The sequence below is a fragment of the Artibeus jamaicensis genome, unplaced genomic scaffold (assembly GCF_021234435.1).
Source record: "Artibeus jamaicensis isolate MK-2021 breed Jamaican fruit bat unplaced genomic scaffold, CSHL_Jam_final contig_3214, whole genome shotgun sequence".
NCBI classification, from domain to species: Eukaryota; Metazoa; Chordata; class Mammalia; order Chiroptera; family Phyllostomidae; genus Artibeus; species Artibeus jamaicensis.
This window is the reverse complement of record NW_026521760.1, coordinates 4559165-4577008: the sequence shown is the minus strand read 5'-3', so window position 1 is coordinate 4577008 and position 17844 is coordinate 4559165. Positions and strand designations below refer to the sequence as shown.

At 32.9% G+C, this 17844-nt stretch overlaps 1 protein-coding gene across 2 annotated transcripts in view; it reads left to right on the top strand.

The window, feature by feature from the left end:
- Positions 1-17844, top strand: part of CHD1 (chromodomain helicase DNA binding protein 1) — a 79001-nt gene that overhangs the window by 54776 nt on the left and 6381 nt on the right. The window contains exons 24-33 of one of the 2 annotated variants that reach the window (XM_037153819.2): positions 269-429; positions 1737-1778; positions 2879-3009; positions 5907-6045; positions 6259-6409; positions 7268-7390; positions 8404-8529; positions 9004-9276; positions 9637-9777; positions 14713-14891. In XM_037153819.2, coding sequence (XP_037009714.2) covers positions 269-429; positions 1737-1778; positions 2879-3009; positions 5907-6045; positions 6259-6409; positions 7268-7390; positions 8404-8529; positions 9004-9276; positions 9637-9777; positions 14713-14891 — 1466 coding nt within the window. The remainder of the gene's footprint in view (positions 1-268; positions 430-1736; positions 1779-2878; positions 3010-5906; positions 6046-6258; positions 6410-7267; positions 7391-8403; positions 8530-9003; positions 9277-9636; positions 9778-14712; positions 14892-17844) is intronic. The other variant, XM_037153818.2, reaches the window with a different exon arrangement.

Below are 17844 nucleotides of genomic sequence, written 5' to 3'. Positions count from 1 at the left end.
CTATTATTTGATTAATTACACTTTCTTGTATTTTTACAAAAGGTTAGTGAATGTTTGCCTGCTGATTTATAAGAATGCTTTGCTTATTAAGGTTAATGACTGTTAATGTGCTATATTTTTCTGTTTTATTGGCTCTTAAGTTTTATTTATAGAGCATTTAGACATAAAAAACATTTGGATTTGTTAACTGTCAATTTTTTAATGATTTTCTTTGCTAATAATAGAGACCTTCTTCAAGCTTGGGTACATTTTTTATTTCGAATTTCAGGTTAGTTTCAATGGAAGTGAAGGGAGGCGCAGTAGAAGTAGGAGGTACTCCGGATCTGATAGTGATTCAGTCTCGGAAAGGAAAAGGCCAAAGAAACGTGGAAGACCACGGACTATCCCTCGAGAGAATATTAAAGGATTTAGTGATGCAGAAATTCGGCGGTAAGATGATACAACACCATTTTACTTCATCTTGTTTTTATTAGAGGGTGAAACTAAAATAGAAAACTCATAGTTTTCAAACATGAAGTATTAGAGAAGACTAATATATGATAATTATTTAGGGTTTGGGTGGTTTCTGCTTTTGGGTGTTCCTTATAACTATTAGGAAATATGTTTGGCATCTAATCTTTGCATATTATTTATTTATTTATTGTTAGTCTATTTAGACTGCTAAACTTTTTTGGTTTTATTAAAGTAGTTCAGAATAGTGGCCTTTTTGATAATGAATGTATATTTCAGTATATTAGACTTATTTAATAAAAATTCTCACTGCACTTATATGACTCCCAACTAATGCCTATTTTTATGTGAGAGTAATTTAGTTTCATATTTTTCTACTTTTTAAATTACAAAGTGACTTGTTTTTTTAAAGTAACCATATTAAGGGTATTTCTGATATGTCCAAGTAGGAATTGAGGTAAGATTGAGTATATGAAATAAATTGTTTTTATTTTTCAAAATATGTTTATTTCTATATACAGATGTATTTATGCAAAATAGAATGACCATTTACTTTTGTTTATATAATAAGTTTGCTCATGAAATTTGTAAAAAGGTTGTTCATTGTTGTATTTTGAGAGTATGTTGTTTTTTTTAAGCCATTGTAACTCTTTTCTTTTACATCATAGACCTGACCAATAAAGTTCTTCCTCATTCTTTCTACCAGAAAATTAAATATGTTGTTAGATTTTATTAAGGTTATTTTATGACCACCTGATTTGCTGGACTCTCTGTCTTTAGTTGAAGAGGCATTTCAACTTCTACTTTTCCTGGATATTTTCTCTCATCCATCAACCACTTGGGTAGCTTTGTTCTTAAGTAAATTTTATTTTCTGTTGTTGGTTTAATACTGTATATCTGAATTAATACTTTATAGTTAAATTTTATCAATACTTGGAATATTAGGAAGTATAATATGATTGATAATTCTGGAGACACTTCCTGTGGTCGTCTTAAACCTTTTTTTTTGTCTTGTGAAAATAATAAAGTAATTTCTAAAATAAAATTTAGCTTCTATTGTTTTATTTATATTGGTTTCTAAACATCATCCTGGGTGTTAAAATATGTCTTGTTTTATTTGGTATTTGTTAATGTTTCAACACTTTGGTTTCTAGCATAGTTTATTCATTTTTGGTAGTAACAATACCTTGAATTAATTTGGGTGCTAACAAGCTTTTTTCTTATTTTTGTACGTATATAATGGGTAATGAAACCTGCATTTAAATCAAACACTTATTTTCTGTTAGGTTTATCAAGAGTTACAAGAAATTTGGTGGCCCTCTGGAAAGGTAAATACATCTGTTATTCTTACAGAATTACAGTGTGTTTTATGTGCTTGTCAGCTTTATTTGTTTATACTCAGTTTAGGTACTTCGTTAAATTTGCTTTTAATAGGCATTTACAAAGTTCATCTGTATCAACCAAAATCCAAGTATAGTTTTGAAAAATGATTTTGTACCATCCTTAATTCTTTCTAGTCTCTAAAATTTTATCTGCCAATGAAGCTTTCTATAAAATACTTTGCATTTTTATAAATCTAAGGTATTTTTCAGATGTTTTACTTACTTTTTATCATAAACTTATAAACTAACAGATTTATTCTTAGAAAAACTGAGTTGATAGCCTACCTATGTTAAAGACAGTTTTATTTTCCCTTACTAGGGAAGTTTCGCTAAATACAGCTTCTTTTATACAAACTATTAAAATCCAAGTTGTCAGGACAGGTTTGTTTGTTTTTAAGTTATCAGTTAATCTAAATTATTGTTGGTAATTTGGGTATTCTTTATTCTTTTGTGGCAAACCCACTATCTGGATGTAGAGTAGCAAAGACTCAAATTGGTTTAACTCTATTTTTTCTCTCTAAAACTTCCTCTTAAAATAAAGGTATTTTCTGTTTTATTTTTAGATCATTTGTATACAATACAATGAAAGACTTGAATAATTATTTTTTGATATAAAATACATTTTAAACATTAATAGCTATATTGTCTATTCAGTTCATAGTAATACAGGACTTTTATAATACCTTTTTCATTTATAATTCTAACACTTAACCACATCCTTTTGAATTTAAGATCTTATCAGTGATGAAAAGCTCTGTTAGAAGTATTAGGTATTAATCTTCATAATATAGAAGTGTTATATGTTAATGATTAATCTTCACACTTGAAGTATACCACTTTGCTCTGTAATGAACTGATTAACTTTATTATTATTCTTGAATGTGTAGATGAATTGTTTCCTCATCAGATCTTCCTGATTTTTATATATCTTATGCCAATTTTATGAACTAGAATTGACAGGGAATGTAATAGTGTGATTTGTACCCTTGAGATGGAGTGAAACTTAGTATGCATATTTACCTGAAAATTGTATTATTTTATTACAGATTAGATGCAATTGCTCGAGATGCTGAACTAGTCGATAAGTCAGAAACAGACCTAAGACGACTAGGAGAATTGGTACATAATGGTTGCATTAAAGCTTTAAAGGATAATTCTTCAGGAACAGAACGGACAGGTAATGTTAAAATGAGAGTGATTTAAAGATCAGTAAAGGGCAGTTTTAAAATATGCTTTTACAGAATTATGCAGGTGCTATATCTTAAGTTATTTATTCATTAGTCTTAAAAGATGCTTTACATGACTTCTGGCCAAGATGGAGGCGTAGGTGGAAACATTGTGCCTCCTCACACAACCAAGTTTAAAGACAACAAAGTTTTAGTAACAAAAATGCAACCAAAACACAGAAAATTGAACTGTATGGAAGTCTGACAACAACAAACCATTCAGCAAGACCAGTAAGAGGAGAAGAGTCAGTGGCTGGTGGAAAGGGGTCACAGCAGGAAAATGCAGCAGGACCAACCCAGGAGCGCAGGTGGCGGTTGGCAGATCCCAGGTGTGGGGTGGAAATGGGCAGACCCAGTGAGGGCACAAGGTGGCTGGCTGACTGCAGTCACACATTCTCATGCAGATAAACCAGGTGAAGGAGCGAGCAGTGAGACAGACCGTGCAAACCAGGACCCCAGCAATGGGAAGTAAAGCCTAAAAGCACCAATTGGAAAAACTTTCCGGGTCAAGGTGCCAGGAGAAGCTCCCAGGCTCACAGAGAGTTTGTTGGAGAGACATGCAGGGTCCTGGAGGGTGCACAGGCCCACACACCCAGGAGCTGGCGCCAGTGGGGCCAAGTTTGCTTGCGGGAAGCAGCAGAGGGGACCAAAATCTGAGAGAGAGCGGGGAACAAGCACCATTGCCCCTCTCTGACCCCGCCTCCACATACAGCGTCACAACCCAGGGACTGGGTTGCCCCACCCTGGTGAACACCTAAAACTCTGCCCCTCCTATGTAACAGGCACGAAAAGACCAAAACATTATGACTCAAGAACAGCTCAAAGTTCCAGAGCCAATACTTACTTCTAAGTGAACAAGAGATAACCAACCTATCAGATGCACAGTTCAAAACACTGGTGATCAGGATGCTCACAGAACTGGTTGATTTTAGTCACAAATTAAAGGAACAAATGAAGGCTAAACTAAGTGAAACTAAGGGAAATGTCCAGGAAACCAATAGTTGATGGAAAGGAAACTGGGACTCAAATCAAGGGAGTGGACCAGAAGGAAGAAAAAAAATGACCAAACAGAAAAGAATGAAGAAACAAGAATTTAAACAAATGAGGAGAGGCTTAGGAACCTCCAGGACATCTTTAAATGTTCCAACATCCGAATTATAGGGGTACCAGAAGGGGAAGAAGAGCAAAAAGTGGAAAACTTATTGGAATAAATAATAAAGGAAAACTTCCCCAATCTAGCAAAGGAAATAGACTTCCAGGAAATCCAGGAAGCTCAGAGAGTCCCAAAGAAGTTGGACTCAAGAAGGAACACACCAAGGCAAATCATCATTACATTAGCCAAGATTAAAATGAAGGAGAGAATCCTGGAAGCAGCAAGAGATAAGGGGACAGTCACCTACAAAGGAGTTCCCATCAGACTGTCAGCTGATTTCTCAAAAGAGACCTTACAGGCAAGAAGGGGCTGGAAAGAAGTATTCCAAGTCATGAAATCCAAAGACCTACATCCAAGATTGTTCTACCCAGCAAAGCTTTCATTTAGAATGGAAGGGCAGATAAAATGCTTCTCAGATAAGGTCAAATTCAAGGAGTTCATCATCACTAAATCCTTATTATATGAAATGTTAAGGGGACTTACCTAAGAAAAAGAAAATAAAAAAGATGAACAGTGAAAGGAAAGCAAACCCAGAGTTATTAACAACCACACCTAAAACAAAAGCAAACTAAGTGGACAGCTAGAACAAGAGCGGAACCATAGAAATGGAGATCACATGGAGGGTTAGCAACAGGAGTGGGAGGAGGAGAAGGGGGAAGGTACAGAGAATAAGTAGCATAGATGGTAGGTATAAAATAGGGGGGAGGACAATAGTATGGGAAATACAGAAGCTAAAGAACTTAAGACACATGGACATGAACTAAAGGGGGGAATGGTGGGGGAGGGGGTGTGCAGGGTAGGGGATTGAAGGGGGGAAATGGGACACCTGTAATGGCATAATCAATAAAATCTATTAAAAAGAAAAAAGGATGCTTTACACAACAAAGCTGTTGCTCCATATGGGAAATGGGGGACAGAATTATATTGAAAGCAAGAGCATGTTTGCCTGGTTTAATTCAAACTGGAAAGTAATGTGAGGAATTACTGTTGTACTGTATTTTTAGAATACATGACTGGGAAAAGATACTGTAAGAATACACATGTAATATTGGTTTGTGACATAGTTACTTTATCATGTTTATTTTTCAATTCATCCACAAATAAAATATTTATTTAATTTATTATTTTTTATCCTCACCTGAGGGCATGTTCATTGATTTTAGTAAGAGGAGAAGGAAGGGAAAGAGTGGGGAGAGAACCATCGATGGTGTGGAGAGAAACATCAGTTGGTTGCTTCCTGCACATAACCTGACTGGGAACCAAACCCACAACCTAGGCACATACCTCCACAACCTTTCAGTTTATGGGTTGCCACTCCAACCAACTGAGCCACACTGGCCAGGGCCACTAAATAAAAATATTTAGATTTAGTAATCAGATATACTGAAATAAAATACTAGAAATCTTAAATGTTGGCCATATTAATAGACTGATATATCTTCTGCAATTGATAAAACACTTAAATACCTGAAATACTTTTTATGAATTCATATCTGCTATATTTTAATCACTAATATGTACTGAAAAATTTTGTAGTGAAATAAAAGGTTTGCTGGCAAGTCCCCCAATAATATAAATCATACTAATATAGGTAAATAAGTAATACTTATTCACATAACTAATGACATGTTGCTTTTTTATTTTGTAGAGTTAAATATTTTGTACTTTTTTTTTCCTTTTTAAAAAAAAATTAAGGTGGTAGACTTGGAAAAGTAAAGGGTCCAACATTCCGAATATCAGGAGTGCAGGTGAATGCCAAGCTAGTCATCTCCCATGAAGAAGAATTAATACCATTGCACAAATCCATTCCTTCAGATCCAGAGGAAAGAAAGCAGTGAGTTGATGGTTTCCATTGTTAAAATATTTATGGTTCTTCAGTAATTTGGGTATGATTGCAGTTTTAAAATGTTTCTTAACGTCATTGGCTACTTGACTCAAATGTTTTTAAACATAAAATTAAGTTCTAATGACTTAGTATGTTTTTCAAAGTTAATTTTTAATAAGGCAAAATTGTAAACTTGACATTGGTTATTAACTTTAATGCTAGGTATACTGTCCCATGCCATACAAAGGCAGCTCATTTTGATATAGACTGGGGCAAAGAAGATGATTCCAATTTATTAATTGGTATATACGAATACGGATATGGGAGCTGGGAAATGATTAAAATGGATCCTGACCTCAGTCTGACGCACAAGGTAATTAAATATTTATTGATTCTGTTGCTCATTAATGCTGAATTTAATTTTGCTTTTAAAATGAACTATGAGTCAAGAAATCAAGGTTCTAACTAATTGTGTGATCTTGGCTTCTTTAGAACCTGTTTTCATGAAGGGGTTAAATATAAATGATCTCTGAGATTTTGCTTTATTTTTGTTACTAAGACATAGGTTTATTTATAATTTTTTTAAATATCAAACTATGTTTAGGATTTTTGGTGATTTGATGTTACCGTATTAAGTGAAAATCATTGTATTGCCTGGAATGGAAAACACAGAGGCTTTGCTTTATTCTTATCATTTAAGTTACCATTTTATGTTTTCACTTCACAAACATATGGGAACCTTCAGATAATGGTATTTTTGTCATTTGATACTATAAAGCAAAACTTAATAGTTTAGATTCCCACTGTAAAATTTTTCCCACAATGCCTGTTGTAGGTCATCTTCTAGATAGATGATATTTTGTATTCTTGGAAGTTTTATATGCTTTATAGCAAATAGACTTTTATAAGAATACTATAGTGTTTAGTAACACTGGATGCTAGATACACTATAGGACAATGAAAGAAATTTCTAACTTTACACTTTGTGTTCTTATTTCAAATAGAGGGATTTTTTTTCATATGTATTTATTTAGGATTCTTTCCAGGGAAACCAAATCTTCTGACGTAGCTATTTTAAAAAATGTATTTTACATTTTACATTCTAAGCCATTAAATTTAAAGAACTTATAATTTGTTAGTGAATTGTATGTTTTTAAAATGAATAAAAAGTTTTAGCTTTTAAATTTTTCATGGTATTAATTAAAAACAACATGAAAAAATTGCTTTTTAGATTCTTCCTGATGATCCTGATAAAAAACCACAAGCAAAACAGTTGCAGACACGTGCAGACTACCTCATCAAATTGCTTAGTAAAGATCTTGCAAGAAAAGAAGCTCAGAGACTTTCTGGTGTGGTAAGTTAAAATTCAGATACTTATGAGCAGTTTACTTTTCAGTAAGATAAGTCTAGTTTACTGATTATCCTAGATCAGCGATTTTCAGCCTTTTTCATCTGTCACATATAAGCTACTAAAATTCTGTGACAGACCCCCAAAAATATACTTTTTGCTGATCTGACAAAACATAATAGGTATACTTTTGATTTCTGCAACACCAGATGGCTATTGTTATGTTGGCTGCTGTTCTTTTTTTATTTGACATTCTAAGGGGAAAGAGGTCAGTGCTCCTGACTGAACAGTCAAGTATTGCATGTTTTAAAAATTACTGCAGCAAACCAGTTAAAAATCACACTAAACATCTTGGTTAATATGCACTTACACGTAATTTCCTATAATTTAGTATCTATTTAAATATGGTAGTACTTTTGCCTTAAATTTTCTCAGCATTCATGTTAACACTGATGAGTCATGCCTTTCAGAAGTGAGATAGGTTTGGGGGAGGGTTTTTGCTAGTATTTGGAAAGGAAATAGGGTGTTTAGCATAGAGTGCTTTTGGAGAGGCCAGGCCTCCATGGCTGTGTTATTTGGAGACATTGGAAAGCCTAAGGGACAGCATTAAAGATCACCGAACTTACGTATGTGGAGACTCCAAAAGTAAGAAAAAGACACTAAAAGAGAGGTGATCAGAAGAAACTACAGCAATCTTTAAAAGTTTACCTATGACCACAATGTCACAACTACCTGTGTACCATTAAATATAATTTCTAATGCTGTCTTTGGTAGCATTAATTTTAGATGAGGATACTAATTTAGGAGGATGAAAAACCCTCCCATCTCTCTTTAGTTCTACTTCTCTCTTCATTCCTTTTTGTTAAGTTACATGACCTTCATTGACTCTCTGAGCTGGTTATATGAGGATTAGGTAAAAATATGTGTTCCTTTGGCTTTTTTGATTGAAAATTTAAGAAGTTTTTTTTTTAATAAATGGAATCTATGGAGTTGATTAGAATAAAAATAATTATTTTTAGGGAGGTTCAAAAAGGAGAAAAGCTAGAGCCAAGAAGAATAAAGCAATGAAGTCTATAAAAGTCAAAGAGGAAATAAAGAGCGATTCTTCTCCTCTCCCCTCAGAAAAGTCTGATGAAGATGATAAGGTAAGAATGTGTTTCAGAAGAGGAACCTATTATATAGAAAGGAACATGGCATGTTTTGGTATATTTTACATTTGAAATTTGAACTAAGGCCTGAAATTTTACTTTTGGTTCTGAGGTTTTGGGGGTTTTTTTAATAGTTTACTACATAGTCTCATTTATGGAACAGTATTCTATTCATCTAATGTAATGTTATTGTATTATAATACACTACACTAGAGAGAGAGAGAGCTCAAAGGTCCTTCCTTTTCAAACATTTGCCATTTGAATGAGGTCTGTCTCCTTTAATTTTATTATGAATTTTGAATGGGACTGGCTTACATTAGTTGTTTTAAGAAGACATTGCATGTATCATTATTAATGGGATTCTGGTTATTTCAGAATCCACATACATGCAGTTGATAGCCTGCAAAAAAAATAAATTAATCTTTGTCAAGATTTGGTTAGTAATACATTGGCCATACTTGCACTTTCCAGGATGAGATCACTTCTGTGAAACATCCAAATAAAAAAATTAAAACAGAAAGAGACAGTGAAGAAAAACCTGAGCCAGATGTTTGTATAAAGAAGGAACCAGAAGAAAAGAGGGAAGCAAAAGAAAAGGAAAGTAAAAGAGAACTTAAAAGGGAGATAAAAGAAAAAGAGGATAAGAAAGATATAAAAGAAAAAGATTTTAAAGAAAAAAGAGAAAACAAAATAAAAGAAGTTATAGAAGCTATGCAGAAAGAAAAAGACATAAAGGAAGAAAAGGTATGCAAATCATAATGTAAACTTTAGAAAGTTACACACTCAGCTTGTTTACATTTTAGGAGAATAAATTGCCTATCAGCCCAAATTAGACTTAGTAACTGAGTTAAAAACATGTGGGTATCTCGTAGAAGAGAAAAATAGGTTTAAAATTTTTTTTTAATACCTGTAGGGTTACATAACAGAGTAGCTTTATTTTTGGTTTGTCCAAATAAAATCAGAAAAAATAAAATAGATAAAAATATTAAATGTGAATAAACAATTATAGACCATAATAGAGAAATTGTTTTCTGGAAGTGTTGATCATTTTGACTTTGTTATTGATGGGTTTTTGTTTTTGTTTTATTTTAAATTTTTCTTCAGTTGAGTGAATCTAAGTCTGATAGCAAGGAAAAATCCAAGAAATCTTCAGTGTCAGATGCTCTAGTTCATATCACTGCAAGTGGTGAACCAGTTCCCATATCTGAAGAATCTGAAGAACTGGATCAGAAGACATTCAGCATTGTAAGTAGTAGTAGGCTTTCTGGTTTTGTAATAATTCTGACATTTAAGTTGCAATTAAATTTTTTAGAGCTTTTAATTTAGAAATTTATTTGAATTTGCTTGCACTGCAATTCAGGTTGAAAAAAGCAACATATTTGAAAGGTATCTTAAGTTTAGAATCAATTTGGAAAAACTTCTTAATAAATTAAAAACTTGAAGGAGAAGCATTTAGGGACTACTTAAGAGTGAACTTTTTTCCCCCTTCTATAGAATTTGTAGAATTTCAAACTTTTAGTTTGTGAACCTATATAATAGTGCTGCTTATGTACAGTGAAGAGAGTAGCTTCTTTTCAAGTATTTTAGAAAGTACAGTAAAAACAAAGTGAAATTTTTTAAAAATATACAGAATATACGCCCTGATGTTTTATTACTACATTCAGTAGACAAAAATTGCCCTCTGAAATAGATATAAAAGTTTCTAAAATTTGTGTACCTATCCCCTGGCCTAGTACAGGTTGATAGACTACACTTTGAGTAACATTGGTCTAAAGTATACTGGTTTTACATGTTACCATGCTTTTCATCAAAGTAAGGGAGACTGTAGCTTGTCTTTTTCCAGTGGGTTTATTAATTTATTTTAAACTTTTATTTTAAAATTACAATTTACATTCAATGTTATATTAGTTTTAGGTGTACAGCATAGTGATTAGATATTTATATAACTTTAAAAAGTGATCTTCTCCATAAGTCCCCCAACCCCCACTCCCATCTGGCAACCATCAGTTTATTCTGTCAGTGAATTTGTGTTTATCTTGTTGGTTTATTTTGTTTTTTAGATTTCACATGTAAGTGAAATTGTATTGCATTTGTCCTTCTCTGTCTAACCAATTTCACCTAGCTTAACACCCTGTAGGTCCAAATTCATTCTTTTTTTTATGGTTCAGTAATATTCCATTGCATATATGGAACACATCTTTATCCATCTTTTGATTAGAGCATTTAATTCATTTACATTTAAAGTAATTATTGACAGGTATACTTACTGCCATTTTATTGTTTTGGATTGTTTTTGTAGTTCTTTGTTTCCTTCTTACTCTCTTGCTCTCTTGTATATTGATGACTTTCTGTAGTGTTGTGGTTGGATTTCTTTCTCTTTTGTTTTTTTTTTAATAAAAATTTTTAAAAGATTTTATTTATTTTTAGACAGGGAAAGGGAGAGATAGAGTTAGAGAAACATCAATGTGTGGTTGCTTCCTACATGGCCCCCACTGGGGACCTGGCCTGCAACCCAGGCCTGTGCCTTAACTGGGAATCAAACTGGCAACCTTTGGTTCGCAGGCCGTGCTCAATCCACTGAGCTACACCAGCCAGGGAAGATTCCTTTCTCTTTATGTCCTGTATATCTCCTGTAAATTTTTGATTTGTGGTTACTATGTACTTCATATATTATTTATAGTTATTAATAAGTATTGTTAAATATATAGTCATATATTATAGTTGTCATCATCTAACACATTACGTCCTATTTATTTATTGGTGCTTTTCTACTAGAGTGCAGGTTCCATGAAGGCAGGGTCTCTTTTATTTACTGCTCTTTAAAATTTTTTTATTTGTTTATGCTGTTATAGTTGTCCACATTTCCCCCCTTTGGCCCCACAACCCAGAGTGTCCCCCACTTCATAATCAGTCCCTTCATATGTATTCTTTGGCTAATCTACCTTCACCTTCAATCATCCCCACCTCCCTCCAACATTCTTACTGCTAATTGTCAGTCTGTTGCCTGATTCTATGCCTCTAGTTCTCTTTTGCTCATTAGTTTATTTTGGTCATTAGATTCCTCTTATAAATGAGATTATATGATATTTGTCTTTTACTGAATGGTTTATTTCACTTAGCGTATTAGTCTCCAGTTCCATCCATGCTGTTACAAAAAGTAGGAATTCTTTCTTTCTGCTGTGTAGTATTCCACTGTGTATATGTACCAGTTTTTTAATCGACTCATCTAGTGATGGGCAATTAGGCAGTTCCCAAATCTTGGCTATGTAAATAGCACTGCTGTGAACATGGGGGTGTATAATTTTTTTTGAATTGGTGCTTCAGGATACATAGGTTATATTCCCAGCAGTGGAGTTGCTGGGTCAAAAGGCAGTACCTTTTTTAGTCTTTTGAGGAAATTCTATAATATCTTCCACAGTGCCTGCACCAGTTTGCATTCCCAACAGTGTACTTTTCTCTACAACCTCACCAGCACCTATTGTTTGTTGATTTGTTAATGATGGCCATTCTGACAGGTGTGAGTTGATACCTCATTGTGGTTTTAATTCGCATCTCTGATGGTTAGTGATGTTGAACATTTTTACATGTCTATGGGCTCTCTTTATGTCCTCCTTAAAGAAGTTTCTATTCAATTCCTTTGCCCATTTTTTAACTGGGTTATTTGTCTTCCTGGTGTTGATTCATATAAGTTCTTTACATGTTTTAGATAGAAAACTCTTGCCCAATAAATTGTAAACAAATATGTTGTCCCATGCAATCAATTCCCTTTCCATTTTGATGGTGGTTTTTTTAGCTGTGCAGAAGTTTGTTAATTTGATGTAGTCCCATTTGTTTATTTTTTTCCTTTATTTCCCTTGCCCTGGAAGAATTATGGGTAAAATATTTCTATGTGAGATATTCATAATTTTACTACCTGTGTTTTCCTCTAGGATTTGTATATCATGAGTTATATTCAAGTCTTTTATCCATTTTGAGTTTATTCTGGTATATGAATTCTGGTGGTCTAGTTTCATTTTTTTTGCATGTGCCAGGCCAGTTCTCCCAACACCATTTATTAAAGACTTATCTTTTACTTCATTGTGTGTTCTTGCCTTCTTTATCAAATATTAATTGGTGATAAAGACATGGGTTTATTTCTGGGCTCTCTGTTCTGTTCCATTGATCTGTGTTTCCGTTATTATGCCAGTACCAGGCGGTTTTGATTACAGTGGCCTTGTAGTATAGTTTTATATCAGGTATTGTGATCCCTCCAACTTTGTTCTTCTTTCCCAAGATTGCTGAGGCTATTCTGGGTCATTTTTTTTGCTCCACATAAGTTTTTGGAGTATTTGTTCTAGATCTGTGAAATATGCTGTTGGTAACTTAATAGGAATTGCATTTCATCTATAGATTGCTTTGGGCAGCATGGTCATTTTAATGATGTTACCATGTTTTGCTGTGTATACTGCACACTTTTTTTGTCTAAATCTTTGAGGGAAAAATAAGGATGCTCATCATACATGGGTATAATAAGAGTTCAGGTCTTTTACCTCCTTAGTTATATTTACTCCTAGGTGCTTTTTGTTGTTGTTGTTGTTGTTGCAGTAGTAAATGGGATTACTTTCTTAGTTTCTCTTTCTGATCATTTTGGAAGTATAAAAATGCCACTGATTTACGAATATTGACTTTGTATCCCGCTACTTTGTCAGAATCATTTATTAGATATAGTAGATTTTTGGTGGAGCCTATAGGTTTTTCTGTGTATAATAGCATGCCATCTGTGAATAATAATAGATTTTATTTACGTGGGTCCTCTTTTTTTCTTAATGAGTCTGGTTAAAGGTTTGTCAATTTTGTTTATTTTTTCACAAAAGCAGTTCCTGGATTCATTGATCTTTTGAATTGTTTTTTAGTCTCTGTGTCATTTATTTCTGCTCTGATCCTGATTACTTCCTTCTTTTACTGTTCTTTTTTCTGAGTCTAGAACAATGCCTAGAACATAGTGTGCACTGAATTTACATATATTGAATAAATAATTTTTAGTAGATTATAAACTACAAACATTGAGCAAGAAACAAGGAATGTATAGAACAGGTATGAATAATGCTAAAAATTAAGAAAGATATTAAAGATTTTTCCTTTTTATAAAAAGGCATCAGGCCTTGTGAGTTCTAATTTTATCTAAGAAATATAAGATTCCAATGCTATTTAAATTATTCTTGATAAAAGATGGAAAACTTCCAACATGATTTGGACAAATAGGTCAATAAAACAATAAAGTACTCAGAAACAAACCCACACATATATGCACATTGAATTTTTATAAGAAGGGCCTTGAATAGCAGTGATGCGAGGCTTTCTTTTCTTAAATAAATGGTGTTAGATCAACTAAATATGTTGTTTGTAGTTAATTCATCCTTACATTTATTGAATTAACCCAACTTGCTACTAGTGGATATAATTATTATATAATTATTATATTATTATATTATATTTATATAAGTAAAGCATCCATAACTTCTTTTTTTAGTAATATTTTTAGTTTGGCTTTGGTATAGGTTAGTTTTTATTACAGAAATTAGAGTTCAGCTGAATCATACAGTTTTTAGTATATTGTCCTTTTGTCAGGATGCCAGTGATATGTAGGCCAAGGAAAAGATTGGTTTCTATCAACCACCCCCAACTCAGTAACCATCAAAATATGATAGTAACAAAATTTATCATTGGTCCCAAAGGATTAGAAGACAGACAATTTATACTTGTAGCTATTTTTATTTTAATAGCTTTGCCAGTTTATTTTATATAGCTAGCTCCTTATTTTTAAAATATTTTATTCTGTTAATAGTGGATATAGGATATTAAGTTGTATTTTGATGTATTTTATTATATTTTAATATTCTGTGTTTAAGACTGCTTGCAATGGTATTTACAGTGTAAAAAGTACCATTTTTATAGAAGGTAAGTGAAATCCAAAGTGTTTACTTACACAAAGACTGATTTTAAATGTTAATGAAAGACCTACTTTCCAAAGAGAATCTGAAAGGGAAACCCCTGGTATTTTTAAGAGGTGTGAGGTGAGATTTAATGTTTATTTTAACATCAAACAATGCTATATTTACTCATGTAAAGATCATTGAAAGATCTTTGTTGAATTTATATTTTTGATACATGTATTTATGTTCTTATTTTTCTCTTTTACAGTGTAAAGAAAGAATGAGGCCTGTCAAAGCAGCTTTGAAACAACTTGATAGGCCTGAGAAAGGCCTTTCAGAAAGAGAACAACTAGAGCATACTAGACAATGTTTAATAAAAATTGGAGACCATATCACGGAATGTCTGAAAGAGTATACAAACCCTGAACAAATCAAACAGTGGAGAAAGTAAGTGATGTACTTTTCAGAAACACTTCAATTTGTGGTTATGTAGCCATCTATTTCTCTCTTATATTTCAGTTTATTTTTCTACTTTTGAAATTCAGTAACAGTTATGTTTAAAGAGGTAACTTGAAGATAGATGATTGATTTTATTACTTTTTCTTTAAAGCTTTTTAATTCATAAGCGATTACTTATGCATCATAATAATCACAGTTGGTATCTCTGCCTTTAAATAAGAGATAATGAACACTGTTTCATTAAAATTCATATTGTTTTATATCCTTAAATCAACAATTCACCAAATTAGTAATATCTTTAGAGATTAGTGTGCCAAACACTTTATTGTTACATATACTTAGCAATTCATCTTTTGGGTATGAGTGTGAAGCCTTGTAAAAATTAATATCCTCAAGCAATGTAAAGTGCACAATTTTATTTTCCCCTTTATTGTAGAAGCAGTAGCAATACAGTTGATATTAAAATTGTAACTAAACTGCTATAATACTATACAAATCACTTAATGATGACCAGATCCAGATGAGTATTAAACTTAACTATTATACAAGTTTGGGAAAAAAATAAAATAACACAAACCAGTCCCTGATATCAGTTTATTAGTCTACTGATTTCTTTGGTATATGCGTGCAGCTACACATCAAAACAAAAACTATAGTAACATTTCTAGAGGAGTGATTATGATTAATCTAAAGTTTAAAAAGAATTCTGTACTTGTTTCTTTTCTCCTTAAATTCAACCAGGACTCCTTTTAGAGAGAGGAGATAGGAAATTGGTCATGGTCACTAGGCTTTTGAAAACAAGTACAACTATGCTATTATGTCTAAAGAAACTAAAACCATGTATGGACAGTAATAATAGCCTGAAGTCATGTGCCTATAATGCCACTGAATATTCACTAGAGTTGGCCTCAGAAGATGTGCTCAGTGTTCATCTTGGCTAATTTTGGGCTTTGTGGCCTTGAACAGTTACCAGTATCTCTGAGCTCCCAAATACAGATGTTGTCATTTCATCTGTGAAATGACAACATCTGTATTTGAAGCCCATTATAAATTTTAAGGCACTACGTATTTTTTACTTACTAAATGATAATGATAAGATATATTATGAGTAATGGGGGGGAATAATCCTAAAGTACCACATTCATATATTCTGGCTTAGTTTTTTGTTTTTAGTTAGAATATATATACTGACTAGAGATTTTAATGCTTTCCTTAAATGCCATAAAACAGTTATTTCATCCTTTTCAAGTCCTTTCAAGTCATTTGATGATTCCCAAAGCTTAAAGCCAGAGAACAAGAATAAAGTTCAATTATACAAGGTCTGTCCAGAAAGAAAAAGTCCAGCCATTGTTAATATAATGAGAACAGTTTGCATGACGTCTATGTAACCTGGCAGACAAGGAGAGTGGACTGTAATATGCATGTATGAATAGTGATGCCTTCACTCTACTAGTCAGTGGAAGTGGTATGTACCATTGAGTGAACATGTGTACTCTGTGGATGTCACATTCAAAATGACTGAGTGAAGAGCAACAGATCTACATCAAATTCTATGTTAAGCTTGAACATTCCTCCATGAAAACTATTTTCATGATTCAGAGGGCTGCAGCTATGGGCAGCTTTATTGTGAAAACACAATTGCTCATGTGTCATTCTTGTACAATTTTTTGGTGATTGGCAGCTTTATTATGAAAACACAATTGCTCATGTGTCATTCTTGTACAGTTTTTTGGCAAAACATCAAATCCACCCAGCTTACTCAGCCCCTCTGCAGCTCAGGTTTGGTGCCCTGTGATTTCTGGCTTTTCCCAAAAGTAAAATCATCTTTGAAAGGGAATAGATTTCAGACCATCAGTGAGATTCAGGAAAACGTGACACGGGAGCTGATGGTGACTGGAAGAACTGTGTGAGGTCCCAAGGTGCCTACTTTGAAGGAGACTGAGGTGTCATTGTCCTGTGTACACTGTTTCTTATATCTCATATCTTCTTCAATAAATGCCTCTATTTTTCATATTACATGACTGGGTAACTTCTGGACAGACCTTATATACATGAGGCTTCGATGAGAATCTTTACATTCAGAATCCAAAGTGAAATTTTCTGTCAGTGGCTCCCAAACATGTCTTGATTGTTGCTTATGTTTGATAAAATTAGGAAAATAAAGCAATGGAGTGGATTATTTTTAAAGCTAAATTTAGTTAAAGGATTATATTAAATGTCTTTCCTGTTTTTAGTTTAAAAGAGCTTGGTTTCTACCTGGAAGTTCATTGTGTACTATCTACCACTTTTTTAGAACTTACAATTTATATTTTTTGAGTTGTAAAAATAGAAAATCTATTTTACTTTGGTACAAAGATAAGAAATAAACATCTTGGTGAAATTATGTTGTGACTAATACAAATATAATGCTATTTTGGGTTTAGCTGATTAGGAGAAGGGGAGTGAGGAGAGAAAACCTCTAAAACAAGAGAGATAAGTACTTGGGAGATTTATTTCTTCATATTTGCCTTTACCTCCAAAGGTTTGATTCTGCTTTTTACCCAGCTGGGCAACTTACCTTTTTGTCCCCACCCTCCCTTAGTTTTATTTATCCTGACTTCACTGATAATGGATTACATGGGGTAGTGGAGTCTAGGGAGTGCTTCTCAATTTTTTGGAACATTTATTATCTGTTGTCTGTTAAAAACTCTCTATTGGTAAAGAACTTATTAGACTTTGAAAAAGCAAAACGGAACTTTCTTGATTTGTTTTGGGACTGTATACTATATTAGCAAAACTCAGCAAGTGTAAACTTAAAAATTATACATTTTATTTTATGTATATTTTATCTTTAAAGCAAAGTAAACAGGTACCAACTATTGATATGTATGCTGAAGTACTTAGAGGGAAAAAATACTAATACCTGAATTTTTCTTTGAAATGCAAACAAAAATTAAATGGA